Raw genomic sequence first — 16,683 nt, 5'->3', positions numbered from 1 at the left:
AAAACCTAAGTGAGTAACTATACTATGGCTCTATGGGCATGTTCGACAAATTATACTCCCTCCGTTCCATAATATATGACACAGTCAATCTTGCACACATGTTAATGCACTAATTGATTTTATTTTTAATATTAATAAAATTATACGGAGTATCAAAAGTTATATTATGAAACTTTATATTAATACCTATTTAATAACATATTTTATGATAATATATGATTTTATTATATTAATAAAAAATTATGGTCAAAGCTAATGCATGAATAGTGAAAAAAAAAAAAATCCAACGTCTCATGTATGAAGGTAGCAGTGTTAGCTGTGTACGTAGGTACCTGTTAGATGTAAAGACAAATAATTAAGGTTTGAGTGTTCGATAAAGTAACGATTTACTAACTATTACATATGAAAATCAGTATGTAGTATTTACACCAAGTTTTTTGAACTAGTCCTCTTAACCAAAAATCAGAATAGAAGAAGGACTTTGATTAAAGACATTGATCTCATCATCAGATCAATACATGCATGTATTATTAATACAAGTATACAATTATATCTTACTTTGATTATGTCATCATTTTCAATAGGGTTGTTCATTGTCGATGGTACATTTTTCAAACGTGTTTAAATTAAATGTCGAATTTTATAGTTAAATACTTTTAGTTTACATTTGTATGCTTTGTACATTACTAATTACCTTCAAATATTTACTTCTATGTTGACGATCAATACCCAACATTCAGGGGCGGACCCAGTTAAGTGACATGGGGGGACAGCTGTCCCCCCAATTTAAAAAAAAAATAAAAAAAAAGTAAAAAAAAAAACAAAATGCTGGATATGAACGGATGAAACGAAGAACTGAAGCAGCGCTGCTCCATCTTCACTCCTCCAATTCGCCACTGCCTTTACTCCTCGTCTCCTCTAGTAGATCGACGACCTCCGTTCTTCGCTGCCGCACTGCGACGCTGCCTCGCTAGTCCAGCCTCCACCGCCCTCCAGTACTGCTGTAATTGTGTGATTGACCGTCCTCGGTGGCTCGGTCAGTTGGTCCTCTGTCCTCACCAGTCACCACTTCACTAGTTGCGCCGCGTGCGCACTTCCTCATGCCCTCATCGTCCGACCGTCGAGCCTCGGCCGTTTTCGCTCCATCAAATCCATCAATGGTATGTCTTGTTAACCCTAATTCGAAATCCCTAATTTGAAATCCCCATGTTATTCCTAATTTCCAGATTTTTGTTGAATTATTGTTAATTTTAATTGCAATCTTTGTTGAATTTTAATTTAATTGCAATTTTAATCTTAGGTTTTATTATTATGCAATGATGTGGATTGTGGAAATCGATATATATTTTTCAATTTAATTAGGAAATGTCAAATGATTCACCTAATTCAAACAAATCCAAGGCTACTAGAAAACAACCCGATCTTCGGCAATTCATGTTTAAAAGAAAGAAACTCCATGAAAAATGAGTCCAATAACTCCCCTTCATTAAGCTCCCCTCAAAGTCAAGAAAATGATATGGAAATGGGTGGTTCAAGTACTAGTAATGTACCATTGGAGGAAGATTTGGTATACGATGTTGAACTTCTTCCTCATGATCCGGGAAAAAGAATAAACATAATGGATTACCCCGCAAATGAACGAAATGCAGTTAGGAGGGGTTATATTCTTAAAAAACCTTGCCAACCAAAAACTCATGACTTTCCTCAAAGACAAGTGTCTGGTTTACGTCGCTTTAGTATTCATTGGTTCAAGAAATGGGATTGGCTTGAGTATAGTATTGAAAAAGATGCCACATTTTGTTTTGTATGTTACTTGTTCAAGAACGAAGTTGATAGTTATTCGGGGGGTGATGCATTTGTTGATGGAGGGTTTAGGGCATGGAATAAACCGGAAAGATTTGAGAAGCATGTGGGTGGAATTAACAGTGCTCATAATCTTGCTTATGAGAAATATGTGAATTTAAGAGATGGAAAAAAAAATCAATCTTGAATGTGTTTGCCAATGCAAGTGAGGTGATTAAAAGTGAATATTTTATTCGCTTGAATGCATCTTTAACTTGTTTAAGATTTCTTTTGGGGCAAGGTTTGACATTTCGTGGACATGATGAAAGCGGGGAGTCATATAATAGGGGTAATTTCCTTGAGCTTTTGAAATGGTTAGGAGAAAAGGTTGAGGAAGTAAGACAACATACTCTTGAAAATGCACCTAAAAATTGTCAAATGATTTCCCTTCTACTCAAAAGGAATATTATTAATTGTTGTGCCAAAGAAATAACTAGGTGCATAATAGAAGAAGTTGGTGATGATTACTTTGTCATATTAGCCGATGAGTCAAGTGATGTGTCCCAAAAAGAACAACTAGCTCTTGTTTTGCGCTTTGTTAATAGAGATAGTGGAAAGGTAATGGAGCGATTTTTAGGCATTGTTCATGTTGGTAATACTATCGCTTTAACTCTTAAAGATGCAATCATGTCTTTACTTGTTGAACATTCATTGAGTCCGTCTATGATAAGAGGGAAAGGGTACGATGGAGCTAGCAACATGAAAGGTGAAATAAATGGTCTTAAGACTTTGATTATGAATGATACTCCAAGTGCCTACTACATTCATCATTTTGAATTGTATGACTAAGTATTTTTTTTATTTTGAAATTTTAATATTAAGTATTAACCAATTTGTGTGTTTGAGTTTTTTTTTTTAATTTTTTATTTTTTGTTAAGTTTTTTGTAAGTTAAGCATTTTGTCCCCCCAAGTTGAAAATCCTGGCTCCGCCACTGCCAACATTTAATTAAAGTATATTATACTCCTTAGAAAACAAATTAACGTTGAATAATTTTTATTTAACAAGACTAAATTAATTAATGTCATCTCATCTTATCATGATTGAGTAGATGTATAACTTACGTCGCTTACACAAATCTAAAACTATAGTTGTTAATTGCCAATATCTTACGTTGAGAAAGGTACAAAAGTTGGTAGCAAATCCTCATTATCGCCTTTTAACATGGATTAATTTCTATTTATACATTATATTTATTTGTTGGTATTGGACTCCCTCTCCTCTTATCAGAAAGACAAATTCACAAGAAACGGCGATGAAAAGGTCATGGCATTAAATTTTAGCTTTGACATTACTAGATACTTCAAGTGATACATTAACAAAATACTAATATTTTGAACAGGTCTTTATTAATTTAGTCATACACCACTAGTAGCAATTACATGCATAATTGAGATTTGTAACATAAATGGGGTTGGTTAAGCATGCACAATAGCACAATATACCCTTATGCGAAAGTCACAAGCAAGTTGGTTATAATTGCTGTCTCTAAGCTAATGAGTTTGAATATTCAAAGCGTTTTGTGTGAGACCGGACTCATGTGAGTCCAGTTTATCAAACAAAAGAAATCTAATACTTAACCATACTAACCTATTATTTTTTTTCTATTTGCATGGTTAGACTCACGTGAGTCCGACTCACCCAAAACTTTTACTTGAATATTTTGTCCTAAGATCGATTCTAAGATAATTAAAGCATCTCTAACAAAGTATATGTGTCAGTGTGTCACGTATTAACACCAACTGTGTATTATGTATTAACACCAACTGTGTATTATATCATACTTATTAAGTTATTATCTGAACCATTCAATTTAATGTGTTTATTTACCTATTCCACAAAAATAATAAGTACAATAATAGTAGTTGAATTGGATATCTCAAGTGGTTAGAGCTTCCTTCCCGGGTTCAGGAGATCCTGAGATCGACTCTCACCCTTGCCCTTATAGCTCTCTAAATAAATAAAAAATAAAAAAAAAACTATATAATTAATGATCATAAGGCATATTAGTTACCTTACTTTTGAGTTTTACAAATTTTGTGTCTTTTTTAATTTTTTTTTTCAGATGAAATATACGAAGTAATATTTTATTTTTCAGGTTAAATAGTCCATGCAAAACATCTTTGAATTGTAACATAATAGAAGATAATAAACATAGTTCTAAAACTTCTATAAAAAACCAACCCAAAAATAATATAGGTAGAACAAACTTAAATCAAAAGGAGCGGAAATATATACCAAATAGGCAAATATATATGCTCAGTTGACCTTATTTCAGGAGCTAATTACTTATTTCTAATCAAATAACAAATTCTAAGTTTAAATCCGAAAAAATAAGTTCTGAACATATTTTATCATTTTTTAATCTGTTTTTTATTGCTAAATATCTTTAACTAGTTCCGTAATGAAATAAAATTATGAAAGTTATCTATTAATGTATTACACATTATTTTAAATTTAATAAGACTCATTTAATATTATTTTCTTATAGAATATCGTATATATAAATAAAGCCAAAGTTTAGTCAAATCAAACAATCAACTTAGGTTAGAAAAAATAAGTTTTGATCATCAAATTAGAAAAAATAAGTTTAGATCTAATTAGGCAAGTAAAAATAAGGTGACCTAATTAACATAGCCTTAGTTAATTTAAAATCTATTTTCAAAATAAGAAATCTTCAAGATATATTTATTTTTTTTCACAAATGTTTAATTAAAGCCGGTGTACAATATTTTATTGAATGGCGGAAGTTGTGGAAACCAACAATTGCCAATTATATTGTCTCGCACGTGCAATCTCATGATTGCGAAAATAAAACTGCCAATTATATTGCACTTTCTCTCTCTTCCTTATTCATTCACTCACCAGCTTCTTTCTCTCTCCTCGTTTTTACTCTGAATTGGCGATTTCTCTCTCTAAAACTTCCGATTTCGAGCGTTTTCTCTCTCCTCCATTGTTGATTTTCGAGCTTTTTCTTTCTTCTCTTCCACTAGTGAAGTTGTTATTTGCTTAATTCAGGTTCGTTTACTTATTTTTTTGAGATTTTTGTTAGTTTAAGTTGTTTTGATTCTTCGATTTTTAGGTTTTTTTATTTTGATTTTGTTTTCGATTTTCGTAGTGTTTGATTCTGCAATGGTGAAGAAGAAGATTACAAAGAAGGCTGTAGATGCTGAACAAGGTGTGTTTACTTAAATTTTTCATCATTTTTTCAAATTTTTCAATTGAACTTTCGCTTATATATGTCGAATTAGTAGCGCATGTTATTTTTTTATAGTTTTCAGTTGATTTTTTATGCATATTATGATAATTGAATTTGAATTTTGAAGTTATTATGTTTAATTTTGCTTTATTTTATTGTTCATTGTATATAATTGGTTCAAAATTTTGCTTATTATTCTTCAAATTTTGTATGTTAGGTTTTAGTCAGAGAATGCTAATTAAACTGATTATTTGTTTAGGTTTTATGTTTTAGTTAGATTATGTGTATAGTAGGCATATTCGCATTGTGTTTGTGCATCTGTGTTTGATTAACATGCATATATGCATTGCTCATTGTGTTTGAGTAATAGACATATGTGTCATTTATATGTTTTGACAATGTTCACTTTATGATGTTAAAAGGGTGACTTTATGCTGTTAAAAGAGTCACTGTATGTTGTTAAATGAGTAACTTTTTCAGTTAAAAGGGTCATTTTTTGCATATAAAAGGGTCACTTTTTGCATATAAAAGGGTCACTTTATGCATGTAAAAGGGTCACTTTATGCATATAAAAGGTCACTTTATGCTGTTAAAAGGGTCACTTTATGTTGTTAAAAGGGTCACTTTATGCTGTTAAAAGGGTCACTTTATGCATATAAAAGGGTCATTTTATACTGTTAAAAGGGTCACTTTGTGATGTTAAAAGGGTCACTTTGTGATGTTAAAAGGGTCACTTTGTGCTGTTAAAAGGGTTACTTTGTGCTGTTAAAAGGGTCACTTTATGCATTTAAAAGTGTCATTAATGCACATTATTCTATATTTTTCCATGAGTAATTTCTGAATTTGTATTTATTTTACTTTAATAATTAAATACAGTTGGTTCAATAGGTGGTTATCGTTATAAAAATGCCTACAAAAGGAAAAGGAAAGCCTAAAGAGCCTGCTAAAGGCTAAACCAGTACCAAAAAAGACCCAGATAGCTCCTGAGAAAAGCAAAGCAGTATCTAAAAAGGCTGTGAAAATTCCTGAGAGTGACAAACCAGAGTCTGAGAAGGCCAAAATAGTTCCTAAGAAGGCCAAAATTGTACCTAAGAAAGCTAATACGGTGGAAGATTCTGATTATGAAATGCTTTCTGAATCTGATTCTGAATCTTTTGTGTAAGTATACATATTTTTTTATTACATTTTTAATTATATTTTGTTTTTATTTTATATTGTTTTAGTTACATTTTCTTTTTTTTTTCTATTTAGGGAGCAAAGAAGAATGATTGCAAGATGTAGACCCTATCCATTGGAAATTTTGCTGCAGAACTTTAGTCCTGAGCAAAAACAGGTTGTTCAAGAAATTGGTTTTGGAGGTTTATTACATCTTAAATTGAAAACTCTTAATCGTCAAATGCTACCTTGGCTTGTTGAAAACTTCAATGCTGGTAGCTGCATGTTTACCATCGCTACTGGTAAAGAATTTGTTGTTACTAGAAATGATATATGCGTTGTGTTTTGCTTGCCTTTGAGTGATATTTGTGTTCCTAAACTTAATAAAAATTCTGAAGATGAAAGTGTAGATAAACGTATCATTCAGGCATGGAGATCTGATTATGGTCTTTCTGGTAAGCAACCTCTTCATTTGTCGAAATTGGAGTCTAGGATGGTTGATTTGGTTGATGGAGGGGAAGAATTTAAGAGGTGTTTTGTTCTTCAAGCTATGTCTAGCTTTTTAGCTCCTACTACTAATAGGGCTGTTTCATTGAAGTTGCTGAAAGCTGTTGAAAAAGTTGATGAAATTAAAACTTTCGATTGGTGTTCATATGTTTTGAAAAAGTTAAAGAAGGTTGTTCAGAAGTATAAGGATGATGAAAATGCTCAAAATGTTAGTGGTTGTTTGCTGGCTTTGCAAGTTATGTATTTTCATCGTCTAAATTTTCAAGGTGAAAAGGAAAGTAGTACTCTTCCTTTGATTCAACATTGGACGGATGTAAAGATTAAGAAGCGAATTAAGTTAGAGATCAAAGCTGGTGGTTATGGGCAGGGACCGTTGGATACTATTACATATCCTGTGTCACGACTTAATTTTAGGGAAACTGTTTTTAAGCCAGCTCATACTTTGGGTTATGATAAGGGTCCTTCTACAAGTGGTACCACTGGTCGTATTGTTGCATTTGAGCTTCCAGAAGGTATTATGACTGATGAAGAAATTTAAAAAATTTCAACTGATGTAAGTGTTCTGTTTTCTTATATGTTTAGTTATTATTGCTTTTTGTGTACAAAAGTTACCCTTTTTGTGTACAAAAGTTACCCTTTTTGTATAAAAAAGTTACCCTTTTTGTGTACAAAAGTTACCTTTTTGTGTACATAAGTTACCCTTTTTGTGTACCAAAGTTACCTTTTTTGTGTACCAAAGTTACCCTTTATTTGCACCGAAGTTACCCTTTATATGCATTAAATTTATCTTCAATATTAAGTTAAAAGGGTTACTTTATTCATACAAAAGGGTAACTTTTTTCATATAAAAGGGTCACTTTATGCATTTAAAAGGGTCACTTTTAGCATATATTTAGATTTCCTACTTATTTTATTATTTTTATTTGTAACATTTTTTTTTCTTTGTTCATATGTTTGTAGGTTGTTCATGAAACGTTTCTTTTGTTTAAAAGAAATATGGATGTTTTATTATTTGTTCAGTCAACTGGTTTTCAAACCTTGAATGATCTGATTACTTCTCGCAGAAGTGTTTCATTATCTTCTGACGATTCTGTTTCAATTTCTCAAACTGAACTGCTACTCTCTGATCCTCATTATCTGAAGGTTTTAGATGGTTTAATTGATGAGTGTAATAAAATGAAGTCTGTACATGATATGTTTCGCGGTTTTTATGAACCTACAGAAGGTAACAAAGATGTTGTTCCTGAAAAAGAACCTGCACAAGGTTTCAATGAAAATATTCCTAAGGATGATGACAATGGTCATGGAAAAATAGTTAATGAAGGCCTTAATGGTTCTGGACCTTCTGCTATCATTCCTGGTCCTACTGAAAATATTCCTGTCGGACATATTGATCAAAATGAACCTCCTCGACTTATCTTCAGAGCAAATAAATCTCTATGCTCTCTGGACTGTGGACATGTAGGTGTGCAGGTGCCTTTTGTAACTCTTTTTTTAAAGAACAATGCTCGGATTTTCAAGAATTTGCCTCGGTTACGTTTGGAAATTCTCGATTATTGTTTGCTGAAGGATGTTTCAATGGATAGGAAGTTAAGTGTCCTTTTTTATTATAATTATTTTTTTATCTGTTTTTTTTCTTATATATATATATATATATATATATATATATTTTTAATGCTGATCTTATTTTTTATTGTTTCAGTGAGAGCCTTGTTACTTTTGGAATGAACTTTTTAATTCCAAGAGAAGACATGGTGTCCCTTGTTGCTCCACTCAAGATTCGATGGTGCGTTATTGATTGCTTCTGTCTGTATTTGAATGAGAAAGCATGTTTTCAGGCTACTGGTCCTCGAAAATTCTTCTTCGGTGTTAGGCAGAGTGTAAGTTATTTCATTCTTTTTTTTATATCTTAACACATTTACTTTATATATATATTATTGAGATCTTATACTTTAATAGTTTGCATTCTAGAATGTTTGTGACAATATTGGCAAAGGTAACATATCTAGTGCTGTTAAGGATTTGCACGACCTATGGGAAGGTTGGGTTAGCTATGAGAATCCAGAATGTAATATAATGGATGCTGATCTGGTATATTTATTCTAAACTTAATGTAATAAATTTTAAAGAGTTCTCTTTATGATATGCTCTGTTTAAATCTCTTTTAATTTTTATCTTTCAGATCAATTTTCCTGTTCTTATTGAGAATCACTACATTTTGTATGTTATTGATCATACAAAAGAGTTGGTATATTATCTTGACAACATTATCTGGACTGATTCTGCTCTGTTTATACAAAAGAATTGTGTTCAAAGATGGTATGTTTATGTTTGTTTTTTTGTTATGTTACTGTTGATTCATTGTTTCTATTTTAACTTTTTTGATTTTAATGTATTCTAAAATTTTATATTTTATGTTAGTGTGTTCAAATGGGTGCTTTTCTTGGAAAAAGAAATCATCCAAAGAGTTCTCAGCTACCTTCTTATGGTTTTGAAGTTGTTGAGTTGGAATGGAGAAAAGAAAAAGTTGACAATTTGGACTGTGGGGTCTTTGTCATGTATCACATGCTCCATTTTGTTGGCGAATCGTTCAAATTAAATGAACTCAAAACAGTAATTATCTATATAGTTTCTGTAGTTTTTTCCTTTCTAATGCTTTTATTATGTCAGTGTGTTCATTAACTGTAGTTTTTTTTTTTGCGGTTTTGAATGGAAGGAAATTTTTACGAGGAGAGATCTGTACCACACTGGTGCTGTGTGATTTGAATGAATCTAAGAACGATGTGTTGTCAGAATTACACAAGTTCAATGAGAAGAAGAAAGATCCTGCTTATGTCAATGGAATTGAAGAAAGATTAAAGGCTGCAATTGTTGCAAAGAAGAAGAGAGAAACAGAAGAAAGAAAAATGGAAGCAGAAGCAAAAGCAAAGGCAGAGGGAGAAGAGGAAAAGACCAAAGGAAAAAGGGCAAAAAAGCAGGCAAAAAAGTTTACTCCTTTTAAATAGTGAAATAATTGATAGTTGTTAGCTGATTAGTTCAGGGGTTTTTTTTAACAATGAATAAACTTAATGTATGTGCATACATTAAGATTAATGATGTAATTAAACTTAGTTTAAAGTCTTTAGTTGTTTTTGGAATACTGATGTATGTGAATACATAAAGTAATTAAAAGGTTTATTTTTATGTTTTTTATGGGGTAACTTTTATGCAGAAAAGGGTAACTTTTATTTATAGAAAGGGTAAATTTTATTTATAGAAAGGGTAACTTTTAAGCAAGAAAAAGGTAGATTTTATTGTTAGAAATGGTAATTTTAGCTATGAAAAGGGTCACTTTTATGTAGAAAAAGGGTCACTTCTATTCATGAAAAGGTTCACTTTTATCTAAATGGTTTATTATGTGAAAAGGGTCAATTTTTTCTGTAAATTAAAAGGGTCAGGGGTTTTTTTTTCTGTTTTTTATGGGGTAACTTTTATGCAGAAAAAGGGTAACTTTTATTTATAAAAAGGGTAACTTTTAAACAATAAAAATGTAGACTTTATTTTTATAAAGGGTAATTTTAGCTATGAAAAGGGTCACTTTTATTTAGAAAAAGGTTCACTTTTATTCATGAAAAGAATTACTTTTATGTAAATGGTTTATTATGTGAAAAGGGTCACTTTTTTCAATAATTAAAGGTTCACTTTTTTCTGTTAAAAGGGTCACTTTTTGCTTAAAAAAGGTTCATTTCTTTTGTTAAAAGGGTCACTCTTAATTTAAACGTTTAACTAAATAAAGATATGCTAATAATAGTGTCAATCACATATTCATTAAACTAGTCATATAGTAAAAAAAAAGATATATAGTTTTAGAATACAAATTACATTAATTTTAAAAATAAAAATGATCTAAAAAAGTTCCTAAAAGAGTCTCAAATTAGGTGTTTTAGATCCAAATTCTGAATGTGGAGGTGACAGTGCTAGTTTTCTTTTTCTCTTGCTTTTTTCAAGACCTCCTTTTGCTCTCTTGCTTCTACCTTTTGTTACAGCCCTTTGTGGATCAAGTATGGTTGGTACACTTGTGCTTGTACTCGATGCCGAAGAAACATCATCATTGCTGTGATTGTTGTGTGCCACATCAGGAACATTAGAAGCGACTTCTGCACTTTCTCTCTGGGCAACACTAGCAAGTAAGTCATCCACCATTTTAAGACTGTTTCTGAAACTTTCTTCCATAAATTATCTTGTTTCTTCATTTTCTTGACTCTTTAAGATTAGATTGTAGTATTTCCTTATCATTGTTTGTCTCCATGGAATATATTGATGTGTAGGATCCTGATTCTTCAACCTATCCCATGTCTCTGTTTTTGCAATCTTAGTCCATCTTTTTGAAACATACTTGTCTGGTATTCTTGTTACTGAATGCAAGTGTAGAATTCTGATGTAATGATAACATAACCATCCAGATGCTTCAAAATTTTTGCAAGTACACCATACATTATGGCTCTCATGTATATAGTTTACTTGATGTGCAGACCATGGCTTGTCTTCCAGGGCTACCTGATAGAGTAGGCATTCTTCATTTCTTCCAATCATTTGAACAGTTGTTGCCATAGAATATCCAAACTCCTCTTCAAAATCTCTAAAGAGTGACAAAGTGAAAACCTGTTCACCAAAATCGTTTAGCTACATTTAAACTGGTATAATTTATGTGTAAATTATGTACTTATCAGTTAACTTTTGACCTGAGCAGCATGTTTTAGCATTCCAGATAGTGGCAATGAAGTGAATGCTATTGACTTGCTACAGGTAAACTCATCATATTTCTCTGCGCTTCTCCAACGATTAATTGTTTTCTTAAATATGGTATAAAATTCTGTCAAGGTAGTTGCTTTACTTGCTCTGAATCCTATTGCATGATTAGTGCTTTCACTCCTTTGTGACGATAAGATTCCTGCTGAAAAGAAATCTCTACTAAGGGAAGGACACCATTTCTCTTTCAAATCGCACACTCTTTGGTACCAAGAGTGTGCTGTCAACTCATATCTTTGCGTCATTGCTTGCCATTTTGCTTCAAATTCTTGTTCTTTCACACACATGTTTAAACACTGGTTGAATGCATACTTGAATTCTTTGTCTTTTTTAAGAGCTCCAAATATGGTTATAGCATTTTGTTCCAAATGCCAGATACAAAGTCTATGCCTTGTATTAGGAAGCACCTACATTGAAAATAAAGGGGTCACTTTATGCTGTTAAAAGGGTCACTTTATGCTGTTAAAAGGGTAACTTTATGCATTTAAAAGGGCAACTTTATGGGAAAAGGAAAACATTATTGTCAGAATTTAAAATCTGTAAAATGTAAATATAAATCTTTTACCTGCTCAATTGCATTTGCCATTGCTTGGTCCTGATCAGTGAATATTGAAGTTGGTTTTTTATTCTCCATAACTTTCAAGAATGTTTCTAGTAGCCAAACGAATGAATCTGTTTTATCATCCCCAATAAAAGCACATGCAAACATACAATTATGCCAGTGATTATTCATTCCAACAAATGGAGCACATATAAGATTATATCTGTTGGTTCTGTATGTTGTATCAAAGACAAGCACATCTCCATATATCCTATAGTCTTCTAGCATCATTGAATCTCTCCAAAAGATATTGGAAATTCTTCCATCCTTGCCAAACTTAACTCTAAAAAAGAAGTTTGGATCCTTTGATTGTTCCTGATTTAAAATGTTCACTAAAGTTTGAGCATCTCCAGCCTCAATTTGTTCCATTCTTAACCTTGAACAAAAATTCAGATGATCTACAACACTATGACCTATATTCTGTTTAGGGGTGAAAGTAATTCGGATTAAAACCGAACTGAACCGAAAACCAAACCGAATTAGTAGTTCGGTTGGGATTTTTTAAGAATTCGGATTGGATCAGATTGGAAAAATTAAAAAATATGGATTACGGATTGGATTCGGTTTGGGGTTTAAAAAAACCAAAACCCGAATTACAAACCGAATTTCGACCCAATACTTTAAGCTCATTTTCTTTTTCAAAGTATCCAACCACTTTCCCCTTTCATATATAAACTTAAAAAAAACATAATTCTCCATTCTCCTTTCTTAATATCTTACTCTCTCACAAAGAATGTAGTTAACAAGAAATGATTGTAGGAATTTTTTAGGGTGAAATTCGAGTTTCGAATTTGAATGTTGTAAAAGAAGGGAACAAATTTCGGTTTGGATTGGATTCTAATTTGAAAAAACCGAATTAATTCGGTTTGGATTGGATTGGATTGAATCTTAATTCGGTTTGGATTCGGATTGAGAATTCTGAAACCGAATTAATTCGGATTGGATTGGGTTTTGGCTATAATCCAAACCGCAACCTGAACTTTCACCCCTAATTCTGTTCTTCTCCAGCCTCTGTAGCCATGTAATTGTAAGTCTCCATTGTAGTTAGACCTGAAGATTTCATTGTTTTTATTGCTTCAGCTTTTTCTTCTGTCATTTTTCTTTCAGAACGATGCAAATAATGCCACTGTGACCTTGTTAACTCATGGTTATGCTGAATAACATGAGCCACTACCTCAAACTTTCCTTCTTTATTCACTTTTGCTCTTATGCATGCCTTGCAATTTGATCTTGTAATGGCTACTTGTCTTGGCTTTCTTGTTTTCACATTCACATCCTCTTCATTAACCATTTCAACTAACTTTGTTTTCTTGAAACCTGAATTTCTCTTTCCTTCAGCAGAACACACATAATTTTTCTCAGTTACTATTTTTGTGTGTGTCTGGTATCTAGTTGTATGTTTTCGTATTGAAAACCCCAGTATAGCAACATGTTTTTCATACAATTCCAAAATTTCTTCAAAAGTTTCTCTTACCACACCAAAAAATGAACCTCTAAGATCTAAACCAGAAGCATGAATTGGATTTGTATATGTTATTTAATACAAATATATCAGATTATAATCAGAGGCAGCATATAATTCAATTTAGAGAAAACAAAATGGTAACATTTGTTCGAAAATTGGGTCACTTTTATGCATGAAAAGGGTGACTTTATTCTGTTAAACGAGTCACTGTATGTTGTTACATGAGTAACTTTTTCAGTTAAAAGGGTCACTTTATGCATATAAAAGGGTCACTTTATGCTGTTAAAAGGTCACTTTATGCTGTTAAAAGGGTCACTTTATGTTGTTAAAAGGATCACTTTATGAATATAAAAGGGTCACTTTATGCTGTTAAAAGGGTCTTTTTGTGATGTTAAAAGGGTCACTTTGAGATGTTAAAAGGGTCACTTTGTTTTGTTAAAAGGGTAACTTTGTGCTGTTAAAAGGGTAACTTTTTGCATACAATCTGAAATGTTTATAGAAATTACCTTCAGTTGCATTTGATTTGGTTGTTTGTTCTGAATTTGAATCAATTTATTTGCTAGGAACCACTTGATATTCTGCATTCTCAATTGCTTCTTCTGCAATCTCAATTGCTTCTTCTGCATTCTCAATTGCTTCTTCTGCATTGTTAATTGCTTCTTCTGCATCGTCTACATTGTTTATGTTGTTGAGTATTGGTACGAATTCATCTCCAAAACTCTTTGTTTCTTCTTCTTCTATAATCGATCGATTTAAATCGATTTCAAATTCAGTTTCAATTCGCCTCTGTTTTTGTAGCAATTCGTGGATGAGATTGCTACAATTTGTGGTATCGAAAGTCGAATTTTCCATTGATGATCGAATTCTCCAATATTTGCGTTTATCGAATTCCTCAATTTGTAAGTTTTCTCACTTTCTCTACTTTAATTGATGATCAAAATTTTTAATTTGTGCGTTTTTCACCTTTTTTCTTCTCAATTGATGATCGATTTCTACAATTTTTGCGTTTTCTCACTTTCTCTCTCCTCAGTTCATGATCAAGAGCTACGTTTTCTCACTTTCTCTCTCCTCCATTGTTGTCTGCGTTTTTTGATTTTGAGGTATTAAATTTCGCAATTTTGATGAGTGGCACGTGCACAATGTCCGATGTACAATAAAAATACTGTACACCGGGTGCATGCAAAATGGATTGATTTTTTTTTAAAAAAAGAGAGTAAAAATCGTCAAACACTCTTATAAAGCAAGACAAGTACAATACAAAGTAATATAATATTCAATGTAATAGTATAACAACTTGAGGTATCTTCTAACCAGTAACCACACACTATTTTTGTGTACTCCGTACTAATTGAGTACGTACTCTGTTTAGAATATACCATTTAGGACTTATTCTCTTCATCTGAAATAAGTAGATATGGTCTGAATTTTTTAAGCTCTAATTTGGTCTGATCTGGTCTGGTTTGAACTGATTTAACGATTTGACTAAACTTTAACCGCATTTTAATACTAATCTATAAAGAAAAACACTATCAAAATGGATCTTGTTATATTCGTTTTAGGAGATTGTGAACTTTTGAAATATGTAATTTTTATTAATTTTTTTATACGCAATTAGCGATATATAACGATAAGTAAATGATAATTAAAAATTCCGATCTAAATCTTTCCGATCTGATCTGAAATTATTAAAGAATATTCGTAAGTATCTGAAATAATTGAAGAGAACAAGTCCTTAGCTTAAGGTATTGATTTATATTCATATTTGTTCAAACACTTTTTATCTACAAATTCTAAATTGCTTGCATTTGATAGTCACCACCACTCACCTGTCTCACTAGTCAGTACACTCTTAACACTCACTAGACAATACTACTCACTGACTCCTTGAAAGTTTTACGGAATAATAGTAGTATCAATAACAAATTAATTAACCACTTTCTTTGTAAAGTTATACGAGTAGATGATATGAATAGGTTATTTCTTTAGTGATAACTTTATAAAAGCAATATCTATCATCCTTTAGTACACGAGTTCTTTAGACGAATCGAGTACATGCATAATCTTTCAACTTTTTTGCAAAAAGGGTTTACTTTCTGGTTAAATTAGACGTGATAGTAGTGATGAACGTCGATCTTTATGCATGGTCATTTGATTTGCTTACGGCTCACGAAGTCGTGATGTTGGCACGTGCAAATGGTTTGAGACTAGGACATGCACTTCATTATAAATTATGATCCCATAAAGCATTGATGATACACCCTGATAGGTAGGGCAAATAAAATAGAGTAGTAGATTTGTAATTTGTTGGTTAATTTTGATAGTTATCTTTTAGCTGGTCTTGAAATATTTTTGTGACGTTTTATGGGAGAACTTAAATGAAGTGGTTGGCGTAAAATAGTCTCACATAGTTAAAAAAAAAATTCAAATTATTTAGAAATTGAAAGTATAATGCATGCTAATAAAAATATCTATTGTATCATGTATTCATATCAAGCCTTTAACAAAACTTTTTATATGTGATTGGCCACACCGTGTGGTCGAGGTTACTCGAGTATGAGTTACTCTGTCACGGGTCAAATCGAGTTACTCGATCAAAGTTTACTAAAGGGGTTTGTTCAAGGGTTAATGGTCAATAAATCCTGGGGTTCGGTAATGGATTATTCAGTTAGGGATTACTTGAGGGTTTAGTCAGAGGAAAAATTACTTGAGGAGCTATTCGATCAAGAGTTACTTGAGGAGTTTGGTAAGGGATTGCTCGAGGTCTGTCAGGAGTAACTCGAGTAAACCCTGACCGAATAACTCGAGTAATCCCCGACCGAATAACTTGAGTATTCTCGAACCGAGTGACTTAAATAAGGGCCTGTTCATATTTACTTATTTTCAGTTCAGTTCAGTTCAATTCAGTTCAGTTCAGCTCCAATCAGTTCAGTTCAGCTCCAATCAGTTCAGTTCAGTTCAGCTCTTAATTTCCCTCTCTCATAAAATATTCATTTCAGCTTAGTTCAGTTCAGTTCAGTTCTAATCAGTTCAGTTCAGTTCAGCTCTAATCAGTTCAGTTCAATTCAGTAAATATGAATAGACCCTAACCCCGACAACTCGAATAACTCCACCCACGTAGAAATGTAGAA

The 16,683-nt window shown here is 32.1% G+C and overlaps 3 protein-coding genes across 3 annotated transcripts; 2 read left to right on the top strand and 1 right to left on the bottom strand.

Moving 5' to 3' along the window:
• Nucleotides 1-1,522: 1,522 nt before the first annotated feature.
• On the top strand, nt 1,523-2,631 carry LOC110723628 (zinc finger MYM-type protein 1-like). The gene is made up of 2 exons (XM_021902973.1): nt 1,523-1,925; nt 2,084-2,631. The coding sequence occupies exons 1-2, from the start codon at nt 1,523-1,525 to the stop codon at nt 2,629-2,631; spliced, it is 951 nt and encodes a 316-aa protein (XP_021758665.1).
• A 2,341-nt stretch (nt 2,632-4,972) lies between these two features.
• LOC110723627 lies at nt 4,973-7,239 on the top strand. The gene is made up of 3 exons (XM_021902972.1): nt 4,973-5,018; nt 5,999-6,197; nt 6,291-7,239. Exons 1-3 carry the CDS (start codon nt 4,973-4,975, stop codon nt 7,237-7,239), a joined length of 1,194 nt encoding a protein of 397 aa, XP_021758664.1.
• Nucleotides 7,240-10,916: 3,677 nt separating this feature from the next.
• On the bottom strand, nt 10,917-12,459 carry LOC110723626 (protein FAR1-RELATED SEQUENCE 5-like). The gene is made up of 3 exons (XM_021902971.1): nt 12,055-12,459; nt 11,423-11,896; nt 10,917-11,342 (listed from the first exon to the last, which is right to left on the bottom strand). Exons 1-3 carry the CDS (start codon nt 12,457-12,459, stop codon nt 10,917-10,919), a joined length of 1,305 nt encoding a protein of 434 aa, XP_021758663.1.
• Nucleotides 12,460-16,683: the final 4,224 nt, after the last annotated feature.

Source organism: Chenopodium quinoa, unplaced genomic scaffold, assembly GCF_001683475.1.
Source record: "Chenopodium quinoa cultivar QQ74 unplaced genomic scaffold, ASM168347v1, whole genome shotgun sequence".
NCBI lineage: Eukaryota > Viridiplantae > Streptophyta > Magnoliopsida > Caryophyllales > Amaranthaceae > Chenopodium > Chenopodium quinoa.
The sequence above is the reverse complement of the archived record's forward strand: the minus strand, read 5'-3'. Positions and strand labels throughout refer to the sequence as shown.

Excerpts from the sequence above, each read along its gene's own strand:
- LOC110723628 (XM_021902973.1), top strand. The coding sequence starts at position 1,523 with ATGGGTGGTTCAAGTACTAGTAATGTACCATTGGAGGAAGATTTGGTA. Across the intron at positions 1,926-2,083 it reads GCATGTGGGTGGAATTAACA|GTTTGACATTTCGTGGACAT; the intron begins GTGCTCATAATC and ends TTTTGGGGCAAG.
- LOC110723627 (XM_021902972.1), top strand. The coding sequence starts at position 4,973 with ATGGTGAAGAAGAAGATTACAAAGAAGGCTGTAGATGCTGAACAAG. Across the intron at positions 5,019-5,998 it reads GGCTGTAGATGCTGAACAAG|TACCAAAAAAGACCCAGATA; the intron begins GTGTGTTTACTT and ends AGGCTAAACCAG. Across the intron at positions 6,198-6,290 it reads TCTGATTCTGAATCTTTTGT|GGAGCAAAGAAGAATGATTG; the intron begins GTAAGTATACAT and ends TTTTCTATTTAG.
- LOC110723626 (XM_021902971.1), bottom strand. The coding sequence starts at position 12,459 with ATGGAACAAATTGAGGCTGGAGATGCTCAAACTTTAGTGAACATTTTA. Across the intron at positions 11,897-12,054 it reads TGGCAAATGCAATTGAGCAG|GTGCTTCCTAATACAAGGCA; the intron begins GTAAAAGATTTA and ends TTTTCAATGTAG. Across the intron at positions 11,343-11,422 it reads TGCTAAAACATGCTGCTCAG|GTTTTCACTTTGTCACTCTT; the intron begins GTCAAAAGTTAA and ends TTTGGTGAACAG.